We start from the raw sequence: 27,307 nt of genomic DNA, 5'->3' as shown, positions 1-27,307 counted from the left end.
CTCTCGACTCCTCCTCCAATGAGCGCCGGGCACCCTGACCGGAATACACCACTCAGAGATGAAGAGGAGTCTACATGGCTAACTAACTGACCAATCCAAAGTCTCAATGCGCATCGAGGGGCGGAGCGATCCTAGGCCGGCCCTCACGGCCGATTGGTGACGGATCCCAGGGCGGCGGGGGCGGTGCCCTTGCGCGGATTGGAGAGGGCCGTAACGGGGCGGGATCTAAGCTCCGATTGGTCGTTAGCCCGGGGCGGGCTTGCGGATTGGACGCCTGCGCCGTGAGCCGCGCGCGGGTGGGGCGGGCGGTGCCACACAGCTGGGTGAGGGGCCCGGGTGCGGGGCTGTGGGCTGAGAGGCTGAAGGGCCGTCATGTCCTCGGAGGTGGCCGCGCGCCGCGACGCCAAGAAGCTGGTGCGCTCGCCCAGTGGCCTGCGCATGGTTCCCGAGCACCGCGCCTTCGGGAGCCCGTTCGGCTTGGAGGAACCGCAGTGGGTCCCGGACAAGGAGGTACGTGGCCGCCCGCGCGCGCTGCGCGTCGGACCTGCCCTGCCCACAGGCCCGGCCCTCGGCCTCCCGCCCCCGCCGGCCCGGTTCCCGACTCCTCGGGCCGCTCGCTCCCGCCTAACCCGCCTGCCCGGGCTTCGGTCCGCTCAGGGGCTTCCCCAGTCCCGCCGGCGTCCCCTTCCTCCCTCCCGAGGCCCCCGAGCTGCTGACCTGGTCTGTCGCTTCCCGAACACCCCCAGGCTTGCTCCAGATTGCCCCGAATCGCTTCCGCGGACCCCTCCGCCCGAGTGGGGAGAATGATGTGTGCGGGAGTCTCGGGTTAGAGCTGGACTTCCCGCGTGGAGAGTGAGGAGCGAGTCCTGCACCTGCCCAGGTGTGAGGGGTGCGAGAGGTGCGAGAATGCGGGGCTGTCCCCGGGCTGGGTGGGTGCGGCACATGCTCCAGGCGGTCTGTGCTGCGCCAGCGAGTTTGGACTCCACCCGCAAAGACAAGTCACTTCTAAGAAAACAAACGCACTTCAAGCATTCTTTGTAATCTTATTTCAGAGTAAATCAGACATCATTTCTAAAAGGCATCCAAGTCCTGAAGATTTTTCAAAAATGCTTTAAATTACAGCCCTCCACGCTGCATTCTGATAAACTACTTTTCAAAACTTCCCTTGAGATCCCTGCCAGGCAGTGTGTCCCTTGCAAGTTTTCAGCAAAGGAAGGAAATTCGGTGTTTTGAGAGAAGCTGGCAGGTGGCAGGTTGAGAAGCCACCTGGCTGCATAGAAGATGGGGAAGGTGGGTCAGGACCCACCCTGCCAGCCAGTCTGCCCTTCCCACTGCTGTCCACCCTCCACTTCTGAGTTGAGATGACAGTCACACCTGATGGTTTGAAGGAGACCGTGCAGATCCACCCTTGTTTCTGGGAGGCCTAGGGCACTCCTGGAGAAGGGTGGGGCTGTGAGGTGAGGTCACCCACATGTAGGCCTGGCCAGCACCTTCCCCCGCCCCTTCTGTGTCCCATTCCCACCAGTATCCCCGTGTGCCCCATCCCTACAGTCTCCCCAAGATCTCTTCCCCAGCCAGACCTGGTCTGGCCCTTTCTGGTCACCCCCAGGGTTGTCCTGATTGCTTCCTCTGGCCCTTCCGCCCTAGTGGGGAAAGTGATGTGTGTGGGAGTCTTGGATTTGAGCAGGGCTTTCCATATGGGGGAGTGAGGATGGTGTCCTGCACGGGCCCAGGTGTAAGAGGTGGAGACTTCCTCCCCATAGTCATACTCTGGGCACGTGTTCTCTCTGAACTCACGTGTCTTTCCTTTACCTCCTTGGTTAGTGCTATGAAAGATAATTAAGCATAAGTATATTCAGCACCACTAAACTGGATGCTTAAAATAGTTAAGATGGTAAATTTTGTTATGTGTATTTTACCATAATAAAAAATTAGAGTAGAAAGTGATTTTAGAAAGGTAGTAGCAAGACTCATGTACATTTAGATGTATTCACCTCATTCACTCTGTGAAGGACTCAGCAGGTGTTAGAACTGGCTCAGGGAGAGCTTGGAGTGGCAGGAGCTGATAGAGGGTGACTGGAGGCGGGCAGAGCCTCTGCGGGACCAGATGACTTGAATTTGTGGGTCTGTGGAAGTACTCCCCTCAGCACCCAAGGTGGGTGGAGCCCCACCTGGAGGGTGTCCTCCACACCCGTGGTCCCCAAGGTTTTTGGCGCCAGGGACCAGTTTCATAGAAGACAATTTTTCCCATGGAAGGGGTAGAGGAGAATTGTATTCTCATGAGGAGGAGCATAGACATCTGGAATGTGCAGTTATAGTCGGGTTCACCCTGTAAGAATCTAAGCCACCCCTGATCTGACAGGAGGCAAAGCTTGGGAGGTGGTGCTGAGAGCGAGCAGCTGTGAACACAGATGAAGCTGCTTACCCTGCCGTGAGGCCCAGCTTCCAACAGGCAGCTCCAGGGTCGAGACCCGAGTTTCTCACCTTTTCCATTATTGCCCCCTCAGGAGCCTTTTTAGACATTTTTTTTCCTGATTGTCCTCCAATGAAATCTTTAAAAATTTATTTTTGGCAAGTGAAAATTGTATGTTTTTATGGTGTACCCCCGTGACCTCTTGACAGTATAGCCATATCCTCCAAGGCACGGGTTCCCCTCCCGCACATGGGCATGGTTCTCCCAACTCTGACTTTAGCTAACACTGGGCTCCCCTTTTCTCTTCCCTCCCTCAGAGTCCCTGGGTATTAGCTGGTGATTGTTTCACATTTTCCCTGCCTTTCTCTGTGGCCCGTGGGGGCCTAAGCATGAGGGTCCTGAGCCCTGCTAGGCTGGTGAGGCCATCTGGGGAACCTGCAGGAGCTTCCCACAGAGTTGGTTGAAGTGATGGATCAGTGTAGCAGCCTTGAGTATGAGAACGTCATTCCCATGCTGGCAGGTGCCCTCCACAACACCCCTGTCTGAATTAGGATTGACTTATCCGAGCAGCTGAAGAAAGCCCTAGAATCAGGTGGCCTTGCTGGGGAGGACACAATTGAGGCCTGACTTTCTTGTCTTGAGTTTTGTATTTTGAGTCTTATTGAAACTTGGTCCTGGCATCTAGGAGAGTGTCCTGGAGGAAGTTTGGGCTGGGAGAGTGGTTGCCATAGCTCTGGGGACACTCGCTGAAATAGTCACCTGGCATTAGGCTGTGCTGTGCCCTGTTGGCTGTGTGCACAGGAGCTGCTAAGGTCATCATGGTGGGAGGAGATTCAGCCTTAGAGATGCCAGTGGTGCAGAAATGGGTCTGTGTATGGTGTTTGGAGTGGGGGAGAACTAGGTAACTGTGGTCCTCAGCCTCCCTTGGTGGCTGTGTTGACTAGTGTCACTGACTCATCACGCATGTGAATACCTACCAGGTGCCTGGCTCTGTGCAGATGTCATTTTGGCCCAGGTGAAGGTTATTCTTTTAAGATGTTATGACAACAGTAGGGGGTGTGAGCACAGATACACCTTTCTCCAAAGAGGTGGTTGGTAACTCTTGGACACCCAAGAAGCACAGGACTGGAGCTACCTGGGAATGGATTCTGCTGTAGACATGGAGAGGATGATGAGTCTGGAGCTTGTCGGGCAGGAGGCAGAGGCGGACCTGTGAAGCTTCATTCCTCACCAGTTTGGAGTAGGTGCTTGGAGTGCCAAGGAAACCTCAGATGATCTCTGGGGTTTGTCTCACTGCCATCGCAGTACCCAACAGCAAGGAAGAGGGTTTGGGGGTGGGTGGTCTGGGCATGAAACCCTAAGAGCTTGTCACAAACAGCCTGAGATTTTGAGTTTTATTCTTGAAACTCACACAGTCTTTCATCTCCCCCTTCTTGTCTGTGGCTCTGGGTATAACCAGTGAGCACACCAGTCGTTGTGTATCTGTGCTTTAATTTTGATGCTTGAACACTCCAGATGCAGAGCCAGGGAGGAGAGAGCAGGAGGGTGTGAAATACACATGAAAAACAAGTTGGATTAGCAGGGGAGGGATCATGCGTGAAGGGGCTTCAGCAGAGGGGCAGGGGCTGCTGAATCCCTGTGAACTGGAGCAGCTCACAGGCCTGGCAGGAGCCCCGCAGGAAGGGGCTTTTCTCTTGTTTGGAGTGTGACCAAGGCTAGAAAGAACCAACTCTGGGCAGGTGGGATGGGCCAGTGGAGATGGGCCAGGGCAGAGAATGCTGAGGTCAGCCTGGAGGCGGTGGTCAGTTCAGGGGCCTGAGGGAGTGTCAGGCTTAGGGCATTATGTTCCACTGTGTTCCAGTTGATCAGTGGGGACAGATTGTTCAGGCAGTGTTTGATGAGGCAAAGAATGGGGCTTTGGAGGGCTCTGTCGTGGGTACTGGGGAATCTGTGATCTCTTAATCTAGGTCATGCGGGGTAGGGTGGTTCTTGGCAGAACACTTCTCAGAGCACCAGTGGGCGGGGACTTCATAATTGTTCCCCGGATCTCAAGGCAAAGTTTGCCCTCATGAGGTAGCCAAGGGCTGCCAGGGCCTGCCCAGGTGTCTGGGGAGCCAGCAGACCTTTATAGGACATTGCCAGGGTCACAGGAGAGCTACTCAAGAGTCCCCATGGCTGGCTAAGAGCTTTTCCTGATGCTAGGAAAAATTGTGACTTTGGAACAACCACCACAAAAAGGGATTCCAGGGGTCTTGTGGGATCCTCCTGGGGTGTGATCATCTACAGCGCCTGCACTGCTCACTGAGCCACTGGACGACTCTATAAATTATAGAACACCCATGGTAATGCACAAGATTCCAGTCCTGCAGAGGCAGATGGTTTGTCCTTTGGAGGTGCAGCTGATCTCTCCCCACACCCTCGGCCCCATCCTGCCTGTCGCACACACCACCACATGGGCGTTGTGAGAGACTCCGACTTTATGCTCCTTACCAAATTCATTTCTTCATTTTTCCTGGCTTATGTATGTGTCTGTTCTGTGAATTCTCCTTTGAAGTGCATTTTTAATATCTTATTGGTTCCCTCATTAATTAATGAGTTAAATCTGTGACACAGGCTCATTTATATCTGTAGGAGTTATGCTGTTACCCTTTGAGGAACCTGACAAATAGTTGGCTGTGAGAGCCAGCACGCCAGCTGGCCAGCAGTGTCTCTCCCAGCAGCACTGACAGGGAGGCAGTGTGGTAGGGCCCGGCTATCTTCAAAGGGAGGGCAGGTGTGTGTCCTGAAACTTTGTTCTTTTTTTTTTTTTACTCTTGGGCTTCCGTGATTCTCTTGCCTCAGCCTCCCGAGCAGCTGGGACTACAGGCGCCCGCCACAATGCCTGGCTATTTTTTTGTTGCAGTTTGGCCGGGGCTGGGTTTGAACCCGCCACCCTCGGCCTATGGGGCCGGCGCCCTACTCACTGAGCCACAGGCGCCGCCCAACTTTGTTCTTTTTATAGTAACTTTTTCTGAATATCCATTTACACTCTTCAAACTTTATTTTCAGATTATATTAATCTTGAAGGTGGAGAGGTTTGAATTTCTCTGTACTGTCAGATGTCCTGAGCGTTGGGGCTGGTCCCGTAGGTCAGTGGGCCCCAATTACAGGTCTCCAAACAGCCTGTGCTGGGTGTCTGCTTTGGCTGTGGAATGAAGGTGGTGTTTGTGACTTCGGGAATCACTTGTGCATGATCTGTCCAGGCCTAGGTGTGCCTGTGGCCCTTCTCGGGTCTTCTCTTACTGTGTGTAGCCACCTACCTACCCATCTGGAGGCTGTTACAACATCAACCCCAACCTTCCCTGAACATTTCCTCTGCTGGGGGTGGGTGGGAGTCAGCTTTTCTGAGCCAGTGATGAGTGGACGCATGCCCAGGACTCTGACTGTCGGGGCTGGGCAGCCAGGGCAGGTCCCTGTGTTTTCACAGGGACCATGCATGCGCCTGCCCCACCTCTGTGCTCCCTCTGTCCTGTGGTGACCGCCCAGGGTCCCCTCCAAGTAGTTCCCTGCATGCTCTTTCAGCTTCCTTCCATGTGGGCTGTGCCTCGGCAGCTGACATGGAAGAACCCTGGGATGTGAGCGCAGGGTCCTTGGTGATCCGCTTCATGTGGAACCACACTCCGGGAGAGCACTTGGGTCCTGCTGTCCATCTAGGTGGGCAGTGTCTGTCCAGCCCTAGCCAGAGGATTAGGAAGCAGATGGATCTCACATGGCTACCACCCCAGTTGACTGCCTCGTCCTCCCTCCTTGTGTGTGAATTGTCACAACCCTGCCGCATGCCTAGTGGCCCTCACTAAACTTTTTAGGCCTATATTCCTGGGGCTGCTCTCACAGGTCTCTGTTCCTCTGGTGATTATGCTGGGCTGGAGCCTGACAGAGCTGGCAGCTGGACTCTGTAGACAGTTCCAGAAGGCTGGGAGGGGCTGGGCCTGATTTCAAAGTCCAAAAAGCAGCTTAAGAGCACAGAGGAAACGAGAAAGTGTTAGTCATGGGATCTCAAAAAGCTTAGAACGTGTGCCCAGTGCGTGAGCGGTGGCCATGTGGCACTCAGCAGAGAGCAGCCCGCATGTGCCTGTCCTTGCTACATGATGGTGTCCAAAGAGGCCTCTGAGGTGAACCACACCCTGCACGTCTGTCCTTCCACGGTGAGGGCCACGCTGTAGCTGTGGATCCCAGGACTCCTTCCAGAAGCATCTGCACAGTCTTGGTACTACCAGACTATTTCGTCAGTATGAAGAGCAGGCACTTGGCACATGATGTGACTTTCCTCAAAGGAACACATTCATCTGCAGGACTTTTGTGGAGCCACAAGCGCCAACCTGGTGCCAGGCACACTCTCCTCAGGAGCCCACCGGCTTGCGGAGGCCAGTGATGGCAGCTTCACATCCCAAGAAGCTCCTCCATACCAGCATCTGCCGGGTCAGAGCAGGGTCGGGCTTCCCTGAGGAGGGATCCAGAGCCGGGAGAGTTCACGTGAGCGGTGTCTCAGGAAAGGCTGGCAGGCAGTGAGGAGAACCTTGTAGAGGCTCCTGCCTCCTGAAGGTGGGAGGTGGCCGAGTTTCCCTGCTGGGAACAAGTGTGTGCTGGCTGACCAGAGACATGAGGGGATCAGTCATTGCTCTGTGCTATCTCTGCTCCTAGTTGGACACAACGGCTTTTGAACCAGAAGGTACCTGGTGATGGCACTCCCACATTCCTGGCCTGGCCCCGTTGGCCAAGACGGAATGACAAACTGCTGGGGCGTGGCTGGGCGTGTCAGTCATGGGAATCAGCCCCAGCAGCGTTTGTTGTCACAGTCGGTGGTAGAACAGTTCCGTCTGTGTCCAGAAACAGCTGTCCCACCACGAGACACTGAGCACTGAGGTCTGCCAGTGCTGTGTCAACACTGGCATAGCGGGCTGTCCTTGGGGTTGAAATCTGAAGTGACTGCATCAGGTCAGCATCTGAGTGCTTTGTTTGGTAATAACACTGCGGCCGTTCTAGTCCCATCTCCTTTTTGAGACATTAGGCCCTCCATTTATGGTCCTGAAGTAATTTCTCTTCTTGTCTGGGTCCCCTGCCCTCCCACTGGAAGGGAAAGGAAACTCTTTGTGGAGGTAAAATCTCCTCTATTTCCTTTCAGGCTTTTTGTGCCTTAAAAGTGGTTGAAGGACTCTTAGTAAATACTCAGCTGAGTCCTGAGTCCTCAAAAGCAGGAAGGCCCCACCTGTCTCCTGAGCAGCCCTTGAGGGGCTACCCTGTCTAGCCACTTAGCAGTTCATTCCACCCACACGTGTTCCCAGGGCACCACCTGCCACACTGACCCAGGAGTCTAATGCAGCCATGACCTCAGTGGGATGTGCCATTATGCCGAGTGGCAGCCCCACGATGCCACTGCCAGCCTTAGTGGCACCTTCTTGTTTAGTTCTTACAAAGGGCCCCAGAAGAGGAGGGTCTTTTTCTCTTCAGTCCAGAGGTGGGGACCAGAAGTTGAGGAGGGGTGGTGTTCCTGGGTCTGGTGTCCCTTCAGTCCAGAGGTGGGGACCCAGAAGTTGAGGAGGTATGGTGTCCCTGGGTCTGGTGTCCCTTCAGTCCAGAGGTGGAGACCAGAAGTTGAGGAGGTATGGTGTCCCTGGGTCTGGTGTCCCTTCAGTCCAGAGGTGGGGACCAGAAGTTGAGGAGATGTGGTGTCCCTGAGTCTGGTGTCCCTTCAGTCCAGAGGTGGGGACCCAGAAGTTGAGGAGGTGTGGTGTCCCTGGGTCTGGTGTCCCTTCAGTCCAGAGGTGGAGACCAGAAGTTGAGGAGGTGTGGTGTCCCTGGGTCTGGTGTCCCTTCAGTCCAGAGGTGGGGACCCAGAAGTTGAGGAGGTGTGGTGTCCCTGGGTCTGGTGTCCCTTCAGTCCAGAGGTGGAGACCAGAAGTTGAGGAGGTGTGGTGTCCCTGGGTCTGGTGTCCCTTCAGTCCAGAGGTGGGGACCCAGAAGTTGAGGAGGTGTGGTGTCCCTGGGTCTGGTGTCCCTTCAGTCCAGAGGTGGGGACCCAGAAGTTGAGGAGGTGTGGTGTCCCTGGGTCTCACAACCACTGTGTGCTGCTAGAGGCCCTGGAGGTTGGGGGGTGGTGTGACACATTCCTGTGGTTTAGGAAAAGGTTGTCACTGCTCTTCGGAGTCAGGGGTCACCATTTTCATGGCAAAGGTATCTTTCACTTTATTAAAAGAACACATGGTGGCTCGGTGCCTGTAGCTCAGTGGCTAGGGTGCCAGTCACCTGCACCAGGGCTGGCGGGTTCAAATCCGGCCTGGGCCTACCAAACAACAATGAGGACAACAACAACAAAAATAGCCGGATGTTGTGGCAGGCACCTGTACTCCCAGCTACTTGGGAGACTGAGGCAAGAGAATCGCTTAAGCCCAAGAGTCTGAGGTTGCTGTGAGCTGTGATGTCACTCTACTAAGGACAACATCAACAGAGTGAGACTCTGTCTCAAAAAAAAAAAAAAAAGAACACATGAATTTCTTCAGAGCCAGCATCTCGGTGTCTTCAATTTGGATTTAAGTGAGAAGCAACTCCTAATACCCATTGGAAGGGAGCCGTAGATGGCGGAGGGTGTGTTGATGGTGGTGTCATCTTAACACTGTGCTCCAAGTTCACTCGGGGCCCCTTCTGCCAAACAGAGGGAGCAGGAGGAGGCCAGTTCAGGATGAGGCCTTCCCAGTCAAGCTCGGGAGCAATGTGGCCTTCGTGCTGGGAGTGAGCAAGGTCCTGCACCTGTGGACACAGAGACTGTGCTAGGAAGCCCTTGCCTATTGGTGAGCACATCCAGCTTCTTCTGAGTGGAACTGGCAGACAGAGTAGGGTCTCTGGCGTCCTGGCCCCTGCAGGTCATTTCCAGAAGCAGGCCTGACATGGACATTCATGAGCAGAAAACTCACTGGGCAGTGCTCTCACCTGGGGAGTGACTCGAGAAGGTGGGCTAGTCTCTGTAGCCCCCAAGGAGGGCTTGGCAGCTGGGCTGGTTCTTCCAAGAAGTTGTTGAGGGGCCAGGTTGCTCACAGTGAGGCATGACAGCGGGATTCCACATCTTCAGTGGGGCCTGCTGGTGAGGGCTGAGAGCCCAGGGTGGAGGGGGTGGCTCTGACGGTGGGGCATGGGTGACCTCAATCCCATAAGGATGCAGTCACAGGCCACCACATGTGCGTGACTGTGGGGTGCATTTTAATTTTGCTTTATTTCTAACTCGATTGACTTCATTTCCACCTTTGCCTGGAGATTGGACCACCTGACGTGTGTGGTCATGTGGAGGGCGCCCTCTCTGTGGGGCTGCTCCCTTGTGCAAAGGCGTCAGGCCCGTCTGTGTCTGAATGGCTGATGCCATACCTAGGTCCAGATCTTCCCTGCTAGCCTGCAGCTGGCCACTACAAGTCTCTTCTGCTCCAGCAGGGGTTATGTGCTCCATGTCCAGGCAGTGTGAGTTTACTTTAAACAATGAATTCATAAAGAAGGGGCCTGTCCTTGACCAGCTTTGATGAAGCACTGCTAGGGTGGAGTGGGCGTCAGGCCCCTCCACCCAGGCACAGCACCTGCCTCTCCTCCACCGGTGGTAGCGACTCTGGGCTTGATTCTCATAGGTTTTTGAAGAGAATGTGCTTTTTTAGGGCCACAGTGGCTCTAATGGCACCTAGCAGGTGGCCACAGGGTTTGAGGTCCTGGGGCATTTAGGGACATTGTACTTGTCTCGTAGGTGTCGGTGGCAGTGTACCACATCCAGAGTGGAGTGTTTTCTGCTCTGGGCATTATTGTGAAATGATGCCCTGTGAACGTCCCTTAGATAATCCTCAGTATAATTCTGAGCTTTGATCTGAGGCAGATGAAGAAACTTCATGTGTGATTCCAAGTCAGCACAAACAGCTCTGTCCTCAGAACAGCCACCTCAGGCCTCCGTGTGAGGGAGCTCAGCAGGGGCATGAAGGCGACCTCTGGAGGGCCAGATTCATCTCTCTCCTGTTCACCACTTGTCCCCAGTGCCTAGGGCAGGGGCACTCACCACAGGGCTCCTGGTCTGTTTCATGACCACCTGGGGAAAGGGAGCTCCAGCAGCCCTCTGCCCAGTCCCCATACTGTGTGGGTCAGAATTCCTGGTCTGTCCTGGGTCTGGCCACCTCATTCCTCTCCCTGCAGGAGCATGTTCTGTATGCACAGAGTTTTCTTTGCCAGCAGAGTCCAGTCTTGGAATCTTTACCCACTAGTTCCTCAATCTGAAGAAGCATCTGCAGAGCATTTCCAGGCCTGGCGTCTGCCCACAAGAAGCCCCTCATCACCCCTATGTTCTGCTCCAGCCTCTTCCAAATACTCCTTCACAGGCCACAGCAGGTGCATGCACTCAAAGCTCAAAGTAAATGCCATAATAAACTTTGTCTCAAACGTAGGGGCTTTTGTCAGGTGTAGCCTTCTGCCTCACTTAGCAGATTTACTATACTTTCTTTACTTGCAGAGTGGAGCAATGATATGTCCTTTCCCAGGTTAATTAGTTCCTTCTGTGGAATTTCATGGTGCTGACCCTTGGTCCCAGTGACAGGACTAGGGTGAAGAAAGAGTTGCTCAGGAGGGTGTACAGCGCAGGGGTGTGCACCCTGTCCTGGTGGAACCTGGGGTCCATGCCCCATCATTGCCCTGGGCAGGTCTGCAGGCTTCAGAGCAGCCCCCTCACCTTTGGCTGGGGCTTCCAAGGCTGGGGGGTCTGGCTATACCAGAAACCTGTCTGCTGCAGGCCACCTCAGCGTGTGGGTGGTGGGCGAGCTGGGGAGACGTGGGGAGTGAGGCCGGTGTTCCGGATGGCCCTGCCTTGGCAATTCAACCAAGTGACGGAGCTGGATTTTAACACTTTACCCTCTTCTCTCCCAGTGTCCAAGATGTATGCAGTGTGATGCCAAATTTGACTTTATCACCAGAAAGGTGAGGTGAGGCCCATGAATGGGGGTAGGGGGAGGATTGACTGGGTGGGGCCGTAGTGGGCCAGTTGGCCCCTTTCTGGGGAGAGTCCAGTTCCCCTGGGATGGGATGGATATTGTAGGGCTTGCTATTTCCGGGGACTTAGAGAATCAGTGGAAAGGGAACAGTGTTCGTACTGTCGTACCTGCCGGGTACTCCCCAGACAGATCTTGCCCTCAGAGTCCTGCCCTTAAATGTGCTGTGCTCACAGCTGCATGGAGGCAGGGTGTCCTGGTCAGCAGGTGTGGGTAGCTGAGGGATGAGAAGCAGCCGCACGCAAGCACCCTCTCTGGGCCACTTGGAGAAAGCAGCTCAGCTTGGTGTCAGTGGACTTGCACAGGAGTGGCCCAGCATGTTGGTCTCTGTGCACCTAGGGGTCATCTGGGGGGCACTTGTCTCCTGGCCCCTGCTCACTGCCTGTCCTCTGGCCATCCGCCCAGCACCACTGTCGCCGCTGCGGGAAGTGCTTCTGCGACAGGTGCTGCAGCCAGAAGGTGTTGCTGCGCCGCATGTGCTTCGTGGACCCTGTGCGGCAGTGCGCAGAGTGCGCCCTGCTGTCCCACAAGGAGGCTGAGTTCTACGACAAGCAGCTCAAAGTGCTCCTGGGTGGTAAGGTGTCTTCGATGTCTCCCGTGGTGACTCACAACCCTCTGTGGCTGGCCATGCCCAGGGCTGCAGTCTCGTCCTCCGTTCTCTTCTGGGTTCATGCAGGAGCAGTTTTAGAGGCTGCTCTTCAGAGACGGAAATGCCATCTGAAGTGCTGCTCCTCACTCTGCTGGGCGTGTCCATCAGGCAGGAGGGGAGCCCAGGTGGAGTGCTGCCCCGGCGGTCAAGTCTTTGTGACCGTGGCCCCAGAGAAGAGGTCCGGGGACCAGCTAGTAGCATGATACAAACTGTGGTTCTGTCTTCTCCAGGGGTTAGAGTATGGGAGAAAGGGGCCCTCCAGAGGGGCAGTGTTTGTTCCCGAGCCTCCACCCCTGGGCAGGCTGTCCCCAGTTCCCAGCTTCCATTGTGGGGCCGGGGGCACCCTGGCCTTCCCGTTCCATGGCTTCCTGTTAGGTGGTCGTTGGAGTCTACTGTTTGGGTCCTCCCTCGTCTGCTCCTAGAACGTGAGGGTGGAGGGTTATTGTTCTTTGATCTGGGCCTTTGGGATGCATCTCCCGCTCACTCTTTGGAAGACGTAAGCATTCTAGGAGCTGTGCAGGCAGGCAGTGCCCTTTGTCTACCTGCTCGGCCCCCCTCCAGTGCTGCCTTTCCTGCTCAGCTGAAGGGGACCTTAGAACAAAGCTGCGTCTCTTGCTTGTTTTCCTCTGGTCCTTTGTGTGCCCATCTCTATGTGCTGAACTCAGCTGGTGAGGGAGACGTGGAAAAGCCGCAGGTCCTGGTCTCACATTTGTCTCTGTATTCTAAGGAGCCACCTTCCTCGTAACTTTTGGGAACTTAGAGAAATCTGAAACTATGGTTTGTCGTCTTTCCAACAACCAGAGGTAAGAGCCAGAATCCTACTTGGCATTAGACAACATTGTCACAGGCTGTGGACTTCAGTCACACGAAGCTTGAAGGTAACATGACTTGGACATTTCTGTCTGACAGGTACTTGTTTCTGGATGGAGACAGCCACCATGAGGTTGAGATTGCACACATCTCAACTGTGCAGATCCTCACGGAGGGCCTCTCTCCTGCAGGTAAATGCCGGGTGTCTTTGGGGTTCGGTGCTACACGTGGGTGATACAGAGCATGGCTCCAAGGTGGCCTGCTTTTCCTCTCATGTGGGGCTTGTGTTTAGACTGGGACTTTGGAGCTGGTCGGTGATAGGGCTTACACTGGGATGGGGAAGGTAGGCTTGCCTGAGCATGTCGTGAGGCCTTCCCTTTGTCTAAAGTGCTCTGAGCTATCGTCCCATTTACTGCTGGACTCAAACCAAGGACAAAGCTCTACACGCTATAACCTGGAGTCCCAGAAAGATCTGGAGTGGTGGCTATTCAGGAACCAGCACTTCAGGCCTACTGTCACTCTCTCTGCCTGCCAGGCACCTGTGCAGACTGAGTTCTGCGCGCGCGCCCCTGTGAGCTTCTGGAGCACTGACTCCAAGCTGGAGCTTACCCACTGACCCTGCATGCCTCGGGAGCCACCTCCACCGCAGAGTCTCGCTCCTCCTCTATAAACTGCAGTGTGCTGTGACCTGATGGTCTTACCTTCCGCTCTCTCACTGTCCTTTCTCTCTGCTGCCTGTCACCTTCTTGATGTAGAAAAAGACATTCACACTTATACCAGCCTCCGGGGGAGCCAGCCTGCCTTTGAAGGTCAGCCTCACCCTCTTCCCTGGCTTCCCCCATGTGGTGGGCTCTGCCCTCCTCTTGCTGCCCGTGGGGTGTTCATGCCAAGATCCTTTGTGAAACTCATGTTCTGCTTTAGTTGATTTGAGATGTTGGGTCTACTACATGGGTCTGTCGAGCCTAAATGAAAATATCCTGGGCCGCGCCTGTGGCTCAAGGAGTAGGGTTGCCGGTCCCTTATGCCGGAGGTGGCGGGTTCAAACCTAGCCCCAGCCAAAAACCACAAAAAAAAAAAGAAAATATCCTCGCAAGAGAAAGGATTATTGCTCATTTCCTTTATGGGTGTGTGGGGGCAGGGAGTGTGGCTCCCTAGTTGTCAGCCTCCCATCAGCACCTGCCACCCTGAAAAAACTCTCCCAGTGCTGCCCTGGGGCCTCTTGGGACCCTTGGGCCCTCTCAGCGCTTCTGAATGAGGTGGCAAGAGGCAACACCAGTGCCCCTGGAGCATAGGTGTGTGTGTGGTGTGGGGCGGGTGTGGAGCCATCATGCTAGCCTTTGGCAAGCTGCGAGAGGACGAGGCCTCAGAGGACGAGGACAGGGACTAAAGAAGCTGACCCCTCCGTTTGGTCCTCCCAGGGAGCCCAAGGCCCGAGGCTCAGGAACACAACTCACCACTCACCACAGTACGCCCAAGGCCCATCGTACAGTGGTGGCCACTGGCGGAACCTCATGCACACACGTGGTCTCCCCTGGGCTGGGCTCCTTGGCAGCCCCAAGATGCTGGTACCACGTGCCCCCTGGTGTCAGTTTTGGGAGTGCAGTGTGCCCCACTCTGCCCTGTGTTTTCTAGACTCCCTGGTACCCCACCCCTCTAGAGTAGCGCACACTTGTTCTTTGAGGGCCAGGTAGTAAATTTTTGTGGGCCATATACTATCACAAAGCTCAGAGGTAGCCACAGACCACAGGGCAACAGATGACCACAGCAATGGTCCAGTAAAACTTGATTCACAAAAGCAGGTGGTGGGTGAAGCTCAGGTTGGCCTGCTCCAGACACAAGTGGGAGCTCCCGTAGATGTCAGACTGACAGGCTGAGTTTCCAGGAGAGTCTGGGCTTTCAAAATAGAACATGCTCATGAAAGCATGCCTGAGGTGGGCTCGCAGGGCACAGCACTTGATAGATAATGGTAGTGAGAGTGGCTGATGTGCCCACTCCACCAACAAGCGGGAGGGTTGGCCCGTGGTTTTCATCAAGAAATATGTCTGACTAACGAAGTCTCTGAGGGGTATATGATTTCTCAAAAGGGATTTTTCCTCCCAAAGCTGTAGAAAAGCTGTAGCCAGGGCAGGTTCCTGCAGTCCCAGCTACTTGGGAGGCCAAGGCAGGAGGATAGCTTAAGCCCAGGAGTATAAGGCTGCATGAGCTGTGATGATGCCACTGTACTCCAGCCTGGGTGACACAGTAAGACCCCTTTTTCTCTAAAAGAGGAACTTTACAAAGCTGTAGGTCAAGTTCACCACAGTGGTTGGCCCCATAGGTCTTTCCCTACAACCTTGACTCTGAAGAGCTATTCTGTTCCTAGAGTGTTTCTTATTGGAGCAGGTGCTGGAATTTAGTTGTCACCGGAGCAGCTGGTCATGGCCTAAACACAGGGTGTTTGTGGGCCACCCTGTCAGGTCTGGGAGAACAGCATTTTCCTGGTGTGAGGCCCTTGTCTGTACTGACAATCTCCATGTTGGCCCAGGTGCTCAGTAGTGGGACAAGTGACCTCTGACCTCTAGGTGAGAGGCCAGCTGTGACTCAAGCATTTCCTTGGCTTGCCTGGCCAGGGCACTCTTGAACTGGCCTGTGCACTCCTGCCAGCCCTGGATGCCGGCCTTGTTTGCAGGGGGGGGGGTTGTTTCTCTGAAGACAGGAATCCCCCTGTGGCCAGGGGAACTCAGTAGTTTCTGGATTAGCTGAGAACAAGGTCTCTCCCACAGCTCTCAGTGATGTGGTTCAACTTGTTTGTCCCAAGTTTCAGAGGCCCAGTTCCAGATACGACGAAAAGCTGCATTTCCTAGTACGAGCAAGGTTAATCCCTATGGTGGGCACTTTCGGGTGTTTGGTCCCGTTGTGAACCTGGGGTCGCCTGTCAGAGAGGCACGAGGAGACCGAGTTCAGCAGGTGCTCCTTAGCATGGCCCTCCCTGCCAGGATCCCTAGAGCAGCACACAGCTAGGGAGGCATCCCGGCCCCCATGTATCCTGGGAACTTGGGGTCTCCTTTAGGCCTTCTTACTTTGTCTCTTTCCTCTAGGAGGCAACGCACGGGCCACAGGCATGTTGCTACAGTACGTGGTGCCAGGGACAGAGGGTGTGACCCACCTGAAGCTGACAGCTGGGGAAGATGCAAATGCCAACAGGAGACAGGCAGCTGCGTGGCTGGTGGCCATGCACAAGGTACTGTGGGTGGGGCATTTCACACAGCAAAGCCTACACTTCCCAGAGGAAGATGTACCTCCTGCTGCACCCTCCCCACCCCACCCAGCTGGGCTGCACTCAGGGTCAGCTCTGACCAGGCATAGGACCAGTCACATTTTGCTATGTTTATTTTTGGTCACCCTGCAGGCTGCCAAGCTCCTCTATGAATCTCGGGACCAGTGATTCCACATGTCAGCTGAGCCTGGGCACATCTGGGCACCGGGACCGACTGGAACAGCAGAGCCTGCTCCCTGCCAACCATAGGGATTAACCTCGCTCGTACTAGGAAATGCAGCTTACGTCATATCTGGAGAAACAGAAGTATTCACTTACTAGTGCAATATGTACACAGTTTATTAACACTTTAAACACTTTCGCTACTGGGACTGTCTGTTGGTGGCTTTTGCACTTGGGCTGTGCATCCAGTGGCCTATGTCCAGGCCCCAGGTGAGAGCCTACTTTCACCTCCATAGCCACGAAAGCCTCTGCATTGGTCCAGACTCTGCCGTCTGGCTGGGCAGATGCTGCCATGGAAGATCATTTTCAACTACCACTTGATGGTTCTTAAAAGTCTCAGTGTCAGTAAACTGAGCAGATTGTCCACCACCCCTTGTTTCATAAACATCACCAGGCACTGGTGATGGAGAAACAGATTTTTGAGTAACTTTTTCCTCATCCTGCTCCCACGAGGGTCTCTGGCTTTTTAGTTTCTGGGGATCAGTAGCAATAACCTTCAGCTGTTCATTCTGCGTCTCCAGTCGTTTGGTTACGGCCCTCTGCTTCCCACTTCATCGTTGTAGCTGTTGCTACACCTTTCAATCTGGCTTCTAATCTGCACTTGTCAGAAAATTGTCACTGAAATTTCTGATGCTGGGTTTCAAGTTCCTGTTGCAGACTGCATTTTTCTTCATAGTTAGTGGTGTTTTTCTCTAAAATCTTGATCTTGTATTCTAAAGGCTTTTCTTTTCCAGTTCCTCTATTTCCAATTTCTGTTCTTTTTCATTTAGTTTTTCTTGAATAGTTTTCTTAAAACAGCAGTGTCAAATCCTTGTAATAAAGGCTAAAAAAAAGTATTAGCTAAATCCATTAGTCATTTGTTGGAGATGAAGACTTTTTCTAAGACTTCAGTTGGCTTTGGAAGTGTCTGCTCATCGATGACATCCAAAATTTCACATGATGGCAAAAGTGGAAAACTGTAAAAGCATCTCGGTAACCAGAGGTTCATTTCTAACTGGCTCTCGAGCCTGGGTTCTACATCCCCTCCCAGTGTTAAACCACAAATTGCCTTGTCCACTGCTCTTGCCACTTCAGCTTCTTGGGGGTACTTCTCAATGCCATGACTTGCAAGCTTTCTTCATCATCTTTAGCCTTGGGATTTGCACAGTCAGAGGGGCTAGCTTGGCATCTCCGTAGGGAGCCATCTTGTTACGCCATACGTTGGTTTTCTCTCAGGACATGCAGACATACATGTTCTTAGTGTTCTCAGTGACTGTCACCAGCTTCACAAAATCCATTCCCTCTGCTCTGGTCCTGTTAGTTCTTTACTTCCAGCGTTATCTACCAAGGACAACTGGCTTATAGTGATTTGTTCTTTTTCCTGTAAGACACGTCTCCATCTGTGTCTAGGGAACCTGCACTGATTCACAGTTGAACACGCTCTGGGAATGGCTGGACTCACGATTCAAACAGGTGTTAGCAATACATCTCTTTACCTGGCCTTTCTGGATAACTTCAAGACTCCTCAGTAGATTCCAGTTCTACTTCAGTACATCCTGCAACATACACGTTATGGTTCTGTTCTTCATATAGCACAGTGGAGGTTGGGGTTTTATGGGGATCAAAAGGCACTTCTTCCAGTGGATCATACACATAATTACACACTTAGAAGTGCCTCTCTCTCTTAATTTCAATGTAAGAAATAACTACACCATAGACACTGTCTTCATCAACCTCTTCTGCTATATAGAATTCTTGTGCTGTTGTCCTATCTGCAAATTCTGGATCTACTTGTTTACTAAATGGACAGAGCTTCCCTTTCCTGCCATTCTAGTGATGCACCAGCTTTGTGCTGGACATCCATAGTGTTCCTACCATTAGATTTAAAATGATACCACTTAGCTTGGAATGACTCTGTACTGTTAAAGATCATGTCCAGTGAGGAAGCAGCCTTCTTTCCCTGGAGAACTGATCATTGTGTTTTTCCACTTCCCATCACATGATATATAAAAACAAAACCAATTTTGAAGCGGCGCCTGTGGCTCAGTGGGTAGGGTGCCGGCCTCGTATACCGAGGGTGGCAGGTTTGAACCCGGCCCCAGTCAGCTAAAATGGCAGTGACAACTGCAACCAAAAAGTAGCCTGGCATTGTGGCAGATGCCTGTAGTCCCAGCTACCTTGGAGGTTGAGGCAAGAGAATCACTTAAGCCCAAGAATTGGAGGTTGCTCTGTCTTGGGGGTGGGGGTAACAAAACCATTTTTGTCATGTATGAGGTCGCCTACCAAGGATTAGCCACAACATCCAAGAGCTCCTTCTGGGTAGTGTGAGTGCCAAATACTTGCTTAAAAGAATAGTCCCCTTATCATCTCCATTGGGGTTGAGTCTGTACTCAGGAGCATGAAGCTACGCCCTTCTGTGAAAGCATGCCCTACAGTATACCCCAACTGGGTCTTTAAGGTTCATTTGTGATCCTTTTTTCATTGGCGGTTTCCCCCAGTGGTTTAGCTCTCACTGGCTTCATGGTAACAGGCTCTGCGCTGCCCAAATGTGCACACAGGACGCTGAGCTCGATTGTGTAGGCTAGCAAAGACAGCCAGCTATAGCAACTGGCTGAGGAACAGGGACTCCACAGCTCAGGTGTGGGAAACTAGGCTGTGCTGCTAGGAGCCAGCTTTACATTTTAGAATTTGTATATTATCTTGCTGATACTTAATCAGGAGTGGGAGAGACTGCACTACTACTACACTATTTTTAGCATAGTCTATGTTTTTGAGTTCCTAGGCTTTCTACAAGGTTCTGGTGCATCAATGTTCATTTCATTGGTTCTTCCACAGAAGCGATATGGGTAGTGGTAACTCAGGCCCCAGCAGGAGTGGAGCCTACTGTCTATAGCAGCCAGTTCACAGGACTTGCCTTGGCTTGTTTCACAGACTGTTGATCTTGTCACTAATTTTGGGCTAGGAACAATCCTTTGCTATTTCACTATGGGGAAGGCCTTGCTGGTTTTGTGTTTTGTACTTTTCACTCTTTCACTTTATTAAATGATTGTACAGCAGTTTGTACATAAAGCTTATGATTAAAACCTATTTTGAACATACAGATGCGGCCCCGCCCTGCTGTGTCCAGCCTACCTGTGCTTCGTGCCGTGGCTCAGTCTGGCTCTAGAACACAAGACTCGGAGCCTCTGGGTGAGACAGCAGTTTATTGTGCACATTTACACAACATCAGCAGTGTTGGGGATGGCAGTGGCCACGTTCCTGTAGCAAGGCTGCTCCATAAGGGCGTCACTTCTCACCACACTATTCACAATGTCAGGTGACTGACTACAGCATTGTAATACTGTATCAATGAGTCTATACACACATTTGTACATAAATTATACACGAGACTCATACATGAAAAATAAAGGCTAAGGGCCTATATTTTAATGAGGAGAAAGACATTTCCAACGTAGTTCTGGTAGTTTTGAATGGTCTAAGTCAAAAAAATACTTTGGGTATATAAAAAGGCTGTCTGTATAATTCATACTTCAGGGATGAGCCTGCCTTGCCCTGAGGCTGGAATGAGGGCATAGATGATTGTGACACAGCTGGGGGGGCCCCTGCCTCCAGCTTTCCTGCGCTTGCTGCTGTCTCTCAGCGGGCCCTCCTGACACTATGCGTCCTTCAGGAACCTGGATTGGACCCCACTCTGTGGCTCACACAGGCCCACACCTCCCACCACTCTTAGCCCGTTGGTGCCCTGGATTCCAGCATGTGGCTGTACTCAGAGAACTCCAGCAGCGGTAAGGGGAGTAGACCCACACCCTGCAGCACGGTAGCAGTGAGCTTGGAGAAGGAGGGAGTGCGTGCTGAGGTGCTCTGGACTGGGTCATTTAGTCTTAAGGGTCCAGGGGCCCCTGGCATAGAAGCCCCGGTGCAGCACCAAGCGGGCAACATTTGCCTTTGGGTGAGCTAGACCAATACCAGAACAGGAAGCAGAACACCCCAAGTGGCCTTGGAGGGTGGTCAGTCACTGAAGGACATAGACATTGGGCAGTACTAGACAGAAGTCCCCTACAGGGCCTCCTCTGGTGACAAAAGGAAGAGACTCATGTTGGAGGATGGGGCATAAAGAGGGATGAGGGATGGTGGCAGCCAGCCTAGGAATGGGGCAAGGCTGTAGCTGGGGGCAGGCCCAACAGCTGTAGGTATTCACTGCTGGGGTGATGTCTAAAATGAGTGACAGCCTTGGGGCCAAGTCAGTAAGAGCTTTTGTCTTCACTGACAACCAACCAGGGGATAATTATAGGGCTCCTTATTGGCAACAGGGGTGAGTGTTTTGAAAGCTGGGTATTTATTTGGGTTTCCAGTAATTGGCAAAGTTCAGTCCTCTTGGAGGTAACCTCTCCCAGTTATAGGCAAACTGGAAAAAGGGCCTCACCCAGAACTGCAGGGATTCACATTGTGGATGCCATCTGCTAAAGTGAGCACCATTAAAACCGTTTCTAGCTTCGGCTTTCCTGGGGACTCCAAATAATCTCTTCAGTGGTTCCTAGTGGCTGGCAAGACATTGCAGTGCTCAAAGGGAAGCTCAGGCGAGTGTTCGCTGTCGGGGTTTGATCCGTGGATACAACTAGGAAGCAACAAGACAAACAAGATGAAGAGATGGCACCAAGCCAGAGTTGGCTCCCAGGTGCCAGTCAGCCTGGGCTTCTAACCTCCTCAGCTCACACTGCCCTGTGAGGCTCATGCTTCCTTCAGGCCTAAACTCAGCTGTGACTCTTCACTCAGGACCTCCCCAAGTCTCCTTTTAAAGGATGCCCCCACTCCAGAATCTCACAGCACTCTACCACCTAAAAACTTAGCTCTGTCTGTAGGTCCCCGAGGACATAAGGCCCTTGCTAGCAGATGTCTCTGTAGGGCTCACTGCTGTGTATACCGCTGGCAGATGCAAGCGGTCCAGGGAAAGGCTGAATGACTAAGGAGCGTCATCTGCCAGCCCTACTGAGGCATGCAGGAGAAGCAAGCACACCCGGCTCCTCTGCCAAGGGCTGATGTAATTATAGACAGAGTACAGCTAGCAACCCACAAGCTCCTGCCTCCCCACTTATTGAATAAATGTCTAGGCTACATTGAGGATATTCTAGGAGGTAAGACTAGCTACTGGCTGAAGTTCACCAGGAACAGAGAACACCGAGCAGCCCCCTGGTAAAAGCCAATGCCCAACAGCTAGCCCCGCAATGGGCCTGGTCTCGGACACCTTCAGAGGTTCTCATGAGCCTCCTGCCAACTCTGCAAAGCAGGTACTTGCCCATGTTCAGAGGGGGCTACTGAGGCTTGGAGAAAGGCAGGCTCCTGCCCTGGTCCCCTAGAAGGTTAGGACCCCATGCTGTAGATGAGGACAGCTCAATGGGCTTACCCCCAGCAGGTTTTTGGGCACGTAGCCCTCCCGGTCACCGAGGCGAGCCCACCACCAGTCGGTCTCACTTTCATCCTTGCGCCTCAGGATGGTGAGGGCATCCCCTTCATGGAAGGACAGCTCGTCACTATTCTGGGGCTCATAGTCCCACAAAGCATACACCACGCCTTTGTTCATCACACCCAACTTCTCTTGCACTCCTGGGACCAGAAAACAATGGTCAGGCTTCAGTGGAGAATGCAGAGAGGAGCAACTCAAGGAACAGGATGGATGTGCTGCTCTCAGTAGGCCTGGGGGAGGCCAGCAGCCAAGGTGACCATTAGGGACCAGGCCTCACCTCCCAACACCTCCCCAAACCCATGAGCTCCTTGTCTTAATGTGCTCACTCCTCCTATCCCACAAGACAGCACAACTGAGCTCCTGAGCCCAGGGACAAAGTGCCTTAGCCACTTGAGCCACAGGTGCTATGCCTTTTTTTTTCTTTTTTTTTTAAGAGATGGGGTCTTGGCTCTTACCCAGGCTGGCCTCAAACTCCTGAGATCAAGCAATCCACCAATCTCAGCTTCCCAGAGTGCTAGGATTATAGGCGTGAGCACAATGCCCAGCCAGGTGTATTGTTCTAAGTCATTTCTTACCGTGAATCCTACAATTTATACTAGGAACAAACTTCTAACAATCAGTAACTGAAGGAGCTCCACCTGCTTCTGGAAGGCAGGGAGCCAACCACACAGCTGAGCTGTGACTCCTGAGCCCACAGCTACTCGGTGAGTCCCAAAGACAGCCTCTTCTACAAGACATGCCTCCTTTGGAGGCCACTGTGCTGAGTACAGGGGAGTCTCCCTTCTTTCCAAGTGTCAAGGTGACTTCAGTCTGCTCCCTACAGTGGCTGGACACCCTGGGGCTTGTGTGCCTCCCCACCCATCCCCACCCTGCTCCACAGCCCCTAAAGCTCTGTTGTGGGAACTTGGGTGAAGAGGGCAGCAGCTGGCTGTTTTCTCATTTTATCCCTAGGATCTAATATAAGGCGAGGAACACAGAAGGTCCTCATATTACCTGCAGGATGAAATGCCTTGCGACTGTTTAACCCTCAGAACAGAGAAGATGTTCCAACTCTGGAAAAACCTGACCGTGGACAAGCGGCTTAATTAGGACACAAACTTATCAGATGGTTATGAGGACCAGTGGCCAAGCCTCCAGGCTACCACGGGGGTGGGGCTGGCCCTGCTTCCCAGCATCAAGTGCACAGGCAGAATGCCGCCCTGCCACCACACTCCCCAGCTTCTCTGTCCCAAGGGGCAATATCTATGCAAAGCACAGCAAGTCATCTTTGTTTCCTTAGCACAGAGTCCTAATAATATGGGTTTTTGAACATGTTTTCAGGAATAAGAACAATGGCAGTGCAACCTCCATTCAAATGAGACTTTTGGGCCATCCCTTAAAAAGGGGGGAGCTGCTCAAGAATGCTCTGCTGAAGTCAAACTCGAGGACTCCCCTCATGTGGCCACTACTGTGGCTGCGCCATGGTGCCTAGCATCACTGCAGCCCTGAGGAAAGCACCACAGGCATGCTGCAGGCCTCCCCTACATACCATACAGAAACTGTGAGCACTGAATATAGCCTTCCTCCATCTCTTCACACTTGTCTGCAGCAGTTTCAATGTCACTGATGGTTGAGGCAAAAATGGCAGCGCCACTCTCTACCAGCTGTTTGCAGAGGTGAACACTGTTACAGGAAGCAGCACAATGCAGCGGTGTCCTGGAATCAGAATGGGTATGATGGTGTGGGTCTGGCACTGTCCCAAGGCTGTCTGGCTCCTGTGTGAAGCAACCCCCTTAATGAATTCTCACAGAAGGTGCTGTGCTTTTGTGTCAAGCAAGCTTCTGTGGGTTGTTGTTTTTTTTTTGGGGGGGGGGAGGGGCAGAGGACACCAGTTTTGCTGTCTGCTAGTCTGGAGTGCAGTGGTGTCACCATAGCTCACTGACACTTCAAATTCCTGAGCTCAACTGATTCTCTCCCTCAGCCACCCCAGCAACTGGGACTACGGGTACCTGCCACCATGCCTGGCTAATTTTTCTACTTTTAGTAGAGATGGGTCTCACTCTTGCTCAGGCAGATCTCAAATTCCTAAGCTCAAGTAATCCTCCTGCCTCAGCCTCCCAAACTGTTGGGATTACAGGCATAAAGCCACTGTGCCAGGCCACTTTTGTGGTTTTTTTTTTTTTTTTGAGACAGAGTTTCACCTGGTTGCCCTCAGTAGAGTGGTGTGGCAGTCACAGCTCACGGCAACCTCAATCAATTGGGCTTAAGCGATTCTCTTGACTCAGCCTCCCAAATAGCTGTGTCTGCGGGCACCTGCAGAACACAAAAAATGCCCGGCTATTTTTTAGAGATGGGGTCTTGCTCTTGCTCAGGCTGGTCTCGAACTTGTGAGGTCAGGCAATCCACCCACCTCAGCCTTCCAAGTGCTGGGATTACAGGCGTGAGCCACTGCACCCAGCCTTCTGTGTTGTTTTAACAGCATAATTTCTACTAACGAATTGTTTTGGACCACATAAAAGTTTTGGAAAAAGTAGGGTAGGGAAGGGGTTAAGAAATGGCCTATAAGTACACTTCATCGTATAGCAATGTGCACATACGATATGCTGAAACGTACATTTAATCACGACTATGAGAGTAAATTTTACCACAACTCAGATACAGCAGAATGACCGCTGTCTGGAAGTTCAGAATAACCCCTAAAGAGGACAAGTGAGCCCTGTTCTTAAACGCAAGTGGAAAAGAAAAAACACAGCCTTGGTGTCTGACAAAAGGGGAATTGCTGAGGTTACTTTCACTTGGAACACAGAATTCATACATTCATATAGAATGTGTGAAAAGAGGAAGACCAACAACTAGCAGAATGTTCAGGCTACCACGTTAATGGCCAGGCACAGAAAGAACAGAGCCTGGAAAGACATGCCAGGGACACGTCTTTCCATGACAGCAGCTGTGTCTCAGGGACAAAATGATGGTGTTATTGCTCTCTCTCTCGGGCTTCCCAGCCACCTAGGTCTTGCATGTCTTCCATCTGGAAAGTAGGGAAAAGTGACCTCTCGACCCACACCTGCGTGGGGGCCTCACCATCCATCACTGTCAGCAGCATTCACGTTGACTCCGAAGTCTAGCAGGAACTTCACGATGTGATGGTGGCCAGCACAGACGGCATTGTGCAAGGGGGTGATCCCTTCATCGTTGGGCTTGCTGGGATCCTCCACCTAGGACACATGGCACATGAGAGCCCACCCCAGCTCCCTTGCAGCACACACAGTGGGCAATGGCTCCAGCTCTCACCTCATAGATGACCCTTTGTACCAGGTCAAACTCTCCCTCCAGAGAAGCATCTAGGAGCAGCGCCAGGGGGTTAAACCGGACCCTGAGGCCATGCCCTGTTCGCTCAGAGTTGGGCTTCTTCAGGTTGGTCCGTTTGCTCTATTAGAAATGAAGATAAAGCAAGCTTTCAATTGAAAGGTGATCTCCCAAAATGAGGCGAGCCCAAGAAGTAATACCTGGGTAGGCAGAAGTGGCAGGAGCAAAAGCCTAAGGTGGCTCTATAATAGCAGCCCCTGGAGCAGCAGCAGCAGCATCCAGGCAGCCATCCTAAATGAGAGCCTGGCTACTGTGCCACCCATTGCCCAAAGCTTGCTCTGGCTCATACAGAAGGGCAAGGCTATGTTTGGGCTGCCAGCCACTCCCATAGGAAGGAGTGTGGGATGTGATTGCCAAGCTGCTGAACATGACACCAGCCCCAGGGGACAGCCACTCCTTCCCACCAACATTCAGCAGGGCCCCTTCCTGCCAAGGCACCAGACGCCAGCAGGGAACACCCCATTGAAGACTTGCACTCTGCTCCATCAACAATAATCTCCCACTAAGAACCTCCATCTAGATGGTTCTTCCTTCCTGTCTATCTCCCCTTCCTCAGGAAAGCCCCCTGACTAGTTGCAGCTCATGCTGCAGCCATCTGTGTGACCCCATGACTGTCCTCCCCACTGGGCCCAACTCAGGATGGCAGGGACCTGTCTGAATCCTACTGCTCCCACCACAGCCCAACTCAAGGGTAGGGCCCCCAAAGTCCTGGCTACATGATTGACCAGGAAGGCCGCTTTGGCCTAGCAAGGACACCCACTGTGGAGGCTGCAGGAGGGTGTACAAGGGGAAGAGATGGTGGAGGAACGTGCTCTTCCCCTGGCGATGGTGCCTCAGCCACAGGACTTGAGACCTGTTCTGTGGAAGGGACTGTGGCCACGTTGTTGTTATTATCCTCTGTAGGCTCAGCAGTTTGGTGAGTGGTCTGGGGACAGATGAGCTCCTCTGGCTCAGGGGAAGGTAACTCATTGTCATTGGCATCTGATGAAGGGGCAGGCTCAACAGAGAGTGGGGCAGTGGGCTGCGGAGGGGTGGGCTCTTCCAGGTTTCCGTTGGCATTGGTATTTCCATTGTCCACATCGGCCAAGGTGCCTATGAAGTCCTGTGAGGGGCTGGGCTGATAGAAAGGGGTGCCCTCCATGCCACCAGCCAGGGTATTGAAGCGCTGGTACAGCAGCTTCTGGATGTTAGGCCCACCAGGGCCCTCAGGCTCTGTGATGGAGCTGCGCTTCTTCAGGGGCCGGGGTGCATTGGCCAGCTTCCTGCGGAGGGCCTCCAGGTCAGCGTCGCTCTGGTAGCGCAATGGAGAGTGCACGATGGGCGTGAGCTTGGTGGGGCTGAGCGGCCGTGGCAGGCTCTCCACAGTGCTGCCATCTGTAGGTGGGGCATGGCCATCCTGCTCTGCCTCTTTGTCAGCACATTCTAAAGACGACTGAGGCTGCGATGTGCTTGTGGACAGGGACCCATGAAGAAACGGTAATGGTGATGGAGATGTTGAACCCGACGGTAAAACGGGTTTACCATATACTGAAAGACACACAAAAGACAGGAGCAATTTCCACAACGCTGCTGGGGTCTAGTCACTAGGCAGAGGTGAGCTCCCAGAGACACGCAAACCTGCAGCTGTGTCGAAAGTTCTGTTCCCAGAACTTCCACTGACTTCTTGTAAAAGTGCAGTGTCTCTCTAACATATTCGTTTTTATAACTTGGTTTTCAGAATTGGGGAGTTTCCAAATGAGAAAAAAAGGCTGTTAACCTGACTCTCCCTGCCTCAAAGAAGCCTCCCTTGTTTTCTGGTCCAGGAAAAAGATAAAACCACTAAACCCTTGGACTAACTCAAAAACGTACTTCTTCCGAGCAGGAAGGGTTTACCTGTGGGGCCAGGAGCTCTTACCAACCTGCCCACAGGTTAACACTGCACCATCACTAGGGAGGTCCCTGGGCAAGGGAGACCGGCCATACCCAGGAGTCCCTGAACTGTGAATCTGGAAGCTGCAGTCAATGCCCCGTCTCAGAAGCCTAGACTTAACCCACAGAATTCTCCTGTGACGGTCAGAAACACCACCAGCCTCTGTGGAAAGTGTGGACTAAGCCACATCCTTTCATCTGCCTCCCTATAACACTAAAACCAAGG

At 52.9% G+C, this 27,307-nt stretch overlaps 2 protein-coding genes across 11 annotated transcripts in view; one reads left to right on the top strand and one right to left on the bottom strand.

Moving 5' to 3' along the window:
* Positions 1 to 268: 268 nt before the first annotated feature.
* On the top strand, positions 269 to 16,537 carry ZFYVE21 (zinc finger FYVE-type containing 21). 7 transcript variants are annotated; one of them, XM_053593065.1, is made up of 9 exons: positions 390 to 510; positions 747 to 880; positions 11,330 to 11,380; positions 11,857 to 12,025; positions 12,828 to 12,903; positions 13,010 to 13,101; positions 13,666 to 13,719; positions 15,988 to 16,130; positions 16,299 to 16,537. In XM_053593065.1, exons 3-9 carry the CDS (start codon positions 11,342 to 11,344, stop codon positions 16,332 to 16,334), a joined length of 609 nt encoding a protein of 202 aa, XP_053449040.1. In that variant the 5' UTR covers positions 390 to 510; positions 747 to 880; positions 11,330 to 11,341; the 3' UTR covers positions 16,335 to 16,537. The 7 variants fall into 7 exon arrangements, with proteins under 7 accessions (XP_053449036.1, XP_053449038.1, XP_053449040.1 ...); XM_053593067.1 differs by having other exon boundaries at positions 747 to 898; XM_053593061.1 differs by lacking the exon at positions 747 to 880 and having other exon boundaries at positions 269 to 510.
* Positions 16,538 to 19,550: 3,013 nt separating this feature from the next.
* Positions 19,551 to 27,307, bottom strand: part of PPP1R13B (protein phosphatase 1 regulatory subunit 13B) — a 98,760-nt gene continuing 91,003 nt past the window's right edge. For all 4 annotated transcript variants that reach the window (XM_053593033.1, XM_053593035.1, XM_053593036.1 and 1 more), the window contains 6 exons: positions 25,934 to 26,700; positions 25,099 to 25,236; positions 24,889 to 25,022; positions 23,357 to 23,523; positions 21,769 to 21,968; positions 19,551 to 20,982 (listed from right to left, as the gene is read on the bottom strand). In XM_053593033.1, coding sequence (XP_053449008.1) covers positions 20,941 to 20,982; positions 21,769 to 21,968; positions 23,357 to 23,523; positions 24,889 to 25,022; positions 25,099 to 25,236; positions 25,934 to 26,700 — 1,448 coding nt within the window. In that variant the 3' untranslated portion in view covers positions 19,551 to 20,940. The remainder of the gene's footprint in view (positions 20,983 to 21,768; positions 21,969 to 23,356; positions 23,524 to 24,888; positions 25,023 to 25,098; positions 25,237 to 25,933; positions 26,701 to 27,307) is intronic.

The sequence above is a fragment of the Nycticebus coucang genome, chromosome 6, assembly GCF_027406575.1.
Source record: "Nycticebus coucang isolate mNycCou1 chromosome 6, mNycCou1.pri, whole genome shotgun sequence".
NCBI classification, from domain to species: domain Eukaryota; kingdom Metazoa; phylum Chordata; class Mammalia; order Primates; family Lorisidae; genus Nycticebus; species Nycticebus coucang.
The sequence above is the reverse complement of the archived record's forward strand: the minus strand, read 5'-3'. Positions and strand labels throughout refer to the sequence as shown.